This window comes from Artemia sp. Qi Xiang Cuo, chromosome 11 (genome assembly GCF_049724085.1).
Source record: "Artemia sp. Qi Xiang Cuo chromosome 11, ASM4972408v1, whole genome shotgun sequence".
In the NCBI taxonomy this organism is placed as follows: domain Eukaryota; kingdom Metazoa; phylum Arthropoda; class Branchiopoda; order Anostraca; family Artemiidae; genus Artemia; species Artemia sp. Qi Xiang Cuo.
In genome coordinates, this window is record NC_142804.1 from 61,885,028 (window position 1) to 61,891,042 (window position 6,015).

Here is a 6,015-nt window from a genome sequence, read left to right on the forward strand (position 1 = left end):
TCTCTTAGAGTATTAAATTATATTGAAACTATTGTTGTTCAACTAGTCTAATTTTTAAGAACATGTTTCGTAATAAATGTCATTTTCTATTTTTTTTTTCTGATAAAACTTAGTTTTGTTTCTAGTCAAGTATCTAAAATTATTTTCTGGCATGAATAACTACCTGTTTGGATTTAACACTAAAGCCTGCATTTTTTTTTTATGAAAAATTAATTAATATGTTGCTCCTTAATGCCTCCCGCCTACAGGACCTAATCTTCTGTGCCAACTATACTCTTTTGATGACCATTGGATGGTGTAGATTGCTAATGAATTGTACTGTCAGTGCCAAATAGCTTAGTTTTTCTGTTGAAAATGCATTTTCAAGTCTCTATTACAAAACCAATAAAAGAAAAATTCCTCTGGTGCAATGCACCAACCCATCCTTAGTTACGCAACTGATGATAAGTTCCAGGGTGTTCGAACAGTCTGGAATAAGCAATTTAAGGCATTACAAGAACGCTGATGCCCCCTTTGGACTGTGAAAATTTCCAATTTTATGGCATTTATGACAAACTTTACCAGATTTCAGAAGGAGGGTGATCACCCCTATCCCCCCCCCTACTCTACGCTTCAGTCCGCTGCACCCCTGAAAGCCATGTAAAACCATAGATAAACTTGTATGACAACCCCTTGTTCTTTATTGAAACTTGTTATCTGTTGTCTTATTCCTTGGCATGTGTCCTGGTAGTCCTGAAGCAAAACTTCTGAGATGCAAGTCAAAACAGCAACTCACAGCATGCTTCACGCATGGAACAGTTCAACTACTGCATTCCCCAGTTCAAAGCCCAGAAAGCTGCCTAAAGGAAGAGCAGAGAAATGCAAAGAAAAATGGTTTTCTCATCATCGAAATATTCACATGAGAGCCATCTCAGGATCCTAAGTCCATATACATCTTCCATTTTAAAATATAATTTTTGAACAGCATATTTTGTTTCTCAGATTAAGATATAATTTTTGTAGTGAATCAGATTTACATTTAAAAACAAAAATTAAAGAAAAAAAACACAGAGTATTTAACAGAACATCTTTACTACATGAACATGCATATACAGCTGGGTGAAGGGACTACCTAAGTTGCACAACTCGCAATCTCAGACTGAGACAATCATCTTTACTGACCCGCGGGTCATACAGCTGCACTGTTTTTGGAGTTGACAGTCCTCCTTCCCGAACTGGGCGAATGTCAATGTCCATCACCTTTGGTGGCTCAAGATCCCACTTTCTCATGTAATTCCACTGTTGAGGCATCTTGATGCGGCTCAGGGAGGCAGGGATTTATTTGTACTACAGACTTTGCATCAAACTGATAATTTTCAAGAGCGACACCAGGTGATTGCAAACAACACTTCCAGCGACGCATGAACAAGCACTGTTGATAATCTGAGTGTCACATGAAAGATAGACTTTGATTGAATGTGGCCTGTCCCTCTTTTTAAAACTGCGATAGCAACTCCCTTTTATCACTAACCCTTTATTTCCAAAAAGTCCTTCCACTTCTAAAATATGCATGGTTTCCAGGTCAATATATTGCTCCACCAAAAAGCTGTAGCTTCTCTTGAGTTGCTGGCTGGCTGAATTTGAAGCTTTGTAATAATCTTCAATAAAATTGTCTGAGATAAGTGGGACAATATCAAGATTTCTGCACCACTGGCCCTAAAAAATATGAGAAAATTAGAGTTGACAAATTTTGTACTGATTTGTTCTTCAAATAGACATAGGCCTAGGCCTAACCAGTTAAACTTTGGATTTTTGTGTATTTTGTTGTTTTATTAAATGAATTCACCCATGGCGGAGGGGTGTGTCATCTTAAACCGCCGAGGGTAGGCTTTAACCCAGTGGTTGAGGGGGGGGGGAGCCCCCGCTCCAGACTAATAAAAAAAATTAAAAAGGATTGAAATTGTATTTACAATATTGGGAAATTTCAGGGGGGCCAGGCCCCTGGTCCCCCCTAAACATGCCACTACTTTAAATTATGTTTTTAGGAACTCTGAGATACTTTTTTGTGACAGACATACAGCAAACTTTTTTTTGGAGATCTGAGATCAGGCACTGGAGGCCAGAGTGCTAAAAATACAAATTTATACTCTTGTGTTTGGTGTAGCCTGAGGACAAGTTATAAAAAATGAAGCTATCCTGCTGCTGAAGGAAATGCAGGAGAAAAACAGATTAGGATCAAGGTCCATTTTCAGGAGAGGAAGAGGACTATTACCATGTGCTGAATTACTGGGAATGGACTTAAATCTCCCTGATAGCTGACCAAAACCAGGGCCAGAACTAGGGGGGCAAAGGGGGCAGCTGCCCTCGGCACTGAGAGGTGGGGGCGCTAACGGTTTCCCCTGGAACCCTCCAAAGTTAATAAATGCTTCCAAAAAACATATTTTGAGTCTGTTCTAGGGACAGAAACTGAGGGAAGGGGATCCTGAGCTCCTCAAAATCTCAACTGGCACCCGTCTCAGCTAGGTCAACTCATAAAGTCTCAGTCCCAACACAAACATAACTGAAATTTTCATTAATATGTGCTTACTCTGCAAAACTCACGTGTACTTTTCCTTAGATCCAATATGTTCATGGAACAAAAATCGATTCTTGTAATCGATTAATAAAATTTAAGTTCATATTTAATTAATTAAATAAAATGAACTTGATTAATTTAATAATTAATTGGAATTAAGTTTAAAAATCAATTCTAAATAGCTTATCTTCTATAAGTAAATCATTTTTTTTGTATTCATATATTCTAACTCTCGTTATTTTTACGAGAAAGGCCCAGGGCCATAGTCAGGGGCAGCACCAAGGAGGGGGCATAATATTTATTTTAAAATTATTTGCTTTCCTACAAAGAAATCTGAGATGCAAATGAAAAAGAAAACACATTTTAGTAGGAAGTTTGAAAATTTTCCAGCACTTTGCACCAGAAAATACCATTTCAGACCATCCAATTATTTTATCTGCTGGCAAATAAGCAAGGAAACAAACTGACAATATCCTTGAACTAAATTTATAAAATTTGATCCTTTGCGGCAAACTATTAGTTAATGATTATTATATTTCGATTCAGCATTAAATTCTAAATGGAGATGTAGGTCTATTTCTTAGCTATCTCAATATTCCATGAATGGAAAAATTTACCAAAATGTTACCACATGATGCCTGTGTAGTTGGAACACAAAATATTAACCTGGCTGGACAGAGAGGAATTTCTAGAAGGGCACAGACCCCAAAACCATCAAATCATCATCAAAACCATCAATGTTAATTTCTAAGGGTCAAATTTTCCTTAAAAACTGGAAAGTCAACCCAGGTTCTTAGGTCATAAACATGTTAAAATTATTGTAGACTAGGGCGGATCTTTCTGTGTCACTTTTGTTAACTTTTTTGCCTTTTTTGGCACCAAAATAAATGTTTGTAATTTTCAAGTTGGAGTCCATGATTGTCTGGGCAAAGATATAGCCTAGTACAGGCTAAACCTACTACCCAAGCTCAGGAAAAATCAATCCAGAATGCAGGTGGTGTACAGCCTTGCTATTAACAAGATTATCAACAAAATTAACTCACCAATCACCCTCCATAAAATATGGAGGGTGATTGGAGGCAACAAGAAATCTGAGATGCAAATGAAAAAAATACACATTTTAATAGGAATTTTGAAAATTTTCCAGCACTTTGCACCAGAAAATACCATTTCAGACCATCCAATTATTTTATCTGCTGGCAAATAAGCAAGAAAACAAACTGACAATATCCTTGAACTAAATTTATAAAATTGATCCTTTGCGGCAAACTATTAGTTAATGATTATTATATTTGGAATCAGCTTGAAATTCTAAATGGAGATATACTTCTATTACTTAGCTATCTCAATAGTCCAAAAATGGAAAAATTTAACAAAATATTAAAACACTATGCTTGTACAGTTGGAGCACAAAATATTAAACTGTCTAGACATAGAGGACTACTTAAAAGGACATTGACCCCACAGCCATCCAATTATCATTACCTTTGTTGCAGAATCTAGCCTAAGTATTTTTTGTACTGAGTCACAATGTTAATTTCCATTGATCAAATTGTTCAAAAAAAAAGAAGCAAAATTAAGTTCTCAGTTCCTACACATATTGGGATTATTTTATAGTCTATGTTAAATCTTTATTTATCAGTGTTTTTTACTTCTTTGACTTGTTCTTCACCTAAATTTTGTAATTTTCAAGTTGGAGTCAATGATTGGCTGGGCAAAGATTTAGCCTAGTACATGCTAAACCTACTACCCAAGCTCAGGAAAAATCAATCCAGAATGCAGGTGATGTGCAGCCTTGCTATTAACAAGATTATCAACAAAATTAAATCACCAGTGCCTTCTGAATTTCAGGAAATTCCATGATAAGTTCCATGTTTGCACAGCAAACCTTCAAACAATATGGCCGATTTTCGCGCAGTGTTGCAATTCAGGGGGAAAAACGAATAAGGTCTATACCAGATTCCCTGAAATTTTAGTCATCAGTCCTTGTTTTGTTCAGCATTTTTTCCAAAAAAAAAACAACATTTATTTAAAGATTAAGACAGTTCTCCTCTGCAATGTGGGTTTAATCATTAAATATCTGGCATGACCCAAGTGACTAAAATCAAATATTACAAGTCCGCATATATACCATGCTACTATTCTGGGGAGTAAACTTGGTGAATTTTTCGCAGTTCATATTATTGACTTACAAATAAAGTAAACATACCACTCGATGCTTTTTTTATGCTCTTTTCAAATATAAATATCATTTCTGTCCCAAATGACTTTTACCTCCCTCTCCTATACATACCAATTCAGGGTATGTATTTGCACATTAGGGATGGGGTGGGGGGGACGGGGGGTAAAGCTTATTTCTGATGCTAATGGGGGGGAGGGGTAAGTTTAAACTCTACCCCCCTCCCCAATGTGAAAATATATATCCTGAATTGTTATATATAGGGATAGGGATAAAATTCATTTACGACAAAAATTATTATTATGTGTAAAGAGCATAAAAAAAGGCATCGAGTTGTATGTTCACTTTATTCGTAAGGCAATATGAACGTAAAGCAATATGAAATGTATGAACTGCAAAAAAAATAACGCAAACTTTCCTAGCTTTCTAGTAAGAGTATTATAAAGTTTTAAGTTAGAATGCTCATCAGGGCTGGACACACGTAACTCATATCGGCATCGATTTACAAATCGGTACTGAATCGCGAAGAAAATGGCATCGACTGTACGTTGAACAATTTTCGAGATTTATGGCCAATTTACAAAAACAGCACTGAGTTTCTTCTTTATAATCAAAAAAGAAGAAGAAAACGAAATGAAAGATATTAAACGTGAAATATAGTCAGCCAGAGATTCTGAGAAAAGACCCTAAGCTCCTCATCATGGAGGTTTTCATATGGTGTCCACTTAGTGTCCATGATATCTAAAGCCCGTTCTTTTACTCATCACTATGCTAAGAACTTACATCTTTTGACAAAGAACACTTAAAAGTGTAATCTTACGACTAAGATCTTTACTTCTTGTGCCGTTCTTTTGCAAACATCTTTCATCATTCTGCTTTCATTGGCGGTCTAAAAACAATGATGATGATGAGTATATCATCAAAGTTCTCTCATCATTGTTCTATGTGGCAGAAAAATGGAGTTCTTCACAATTTTTTTTAACATCATTGAGCACTAAGATCTTAGGACAAAGATGAACAAAAGAACGGAAATCTTTGCAGAAATATGTGAGATCTCAGATGTAAGATCTTTGAGCAAAAAAACGGCCCTTTGGTTTTGAATATCTTGTGCCAAGGGGATTCTTTTTATACTGCTATCGTTTGCTCTCTGAGCTGCTGAAATCAGGGCCGAAAAAACTTGCGTTTGTTTGACTTTTGAATATGAAGGGGTAAATTGGGTCAAACCTCGCCAAATTTTCATACTCTTCTCACATATTTTCATAATTTTTTTTTATTTTTCTCA

General features: G+C 36.0%; 1 protein-coding gene across 1 annotated transcript; it reads right to left on the minus strand.

Annotated features, from left to right (window-relative positions):
* Positions 1–1,326: 1,326 nt before the first annotated feature.
* On the minus strand, positions 1,327–4,503 carry LOC148947215 (uncharacterized). Its single transcript, XM_089096537.1, has 2 exons — positions 4,386–4,503; positions 1,327–1,695 (listed from the first exon to the last, which is right to left on the minus strand). The coding sequence occupies exons 1-2, from the start codon at positions 4,425–4,427 to the stop codon at positions 1,327–1,329; spliced, it is 411 nt and encodes a 136-aa protein (XP_088952663.1). The 5' UTR covers positions 4,428–4,503.
* Between the last annotated feature and the right edge of the window lie 1,512 nt (positions 4,504–6,015).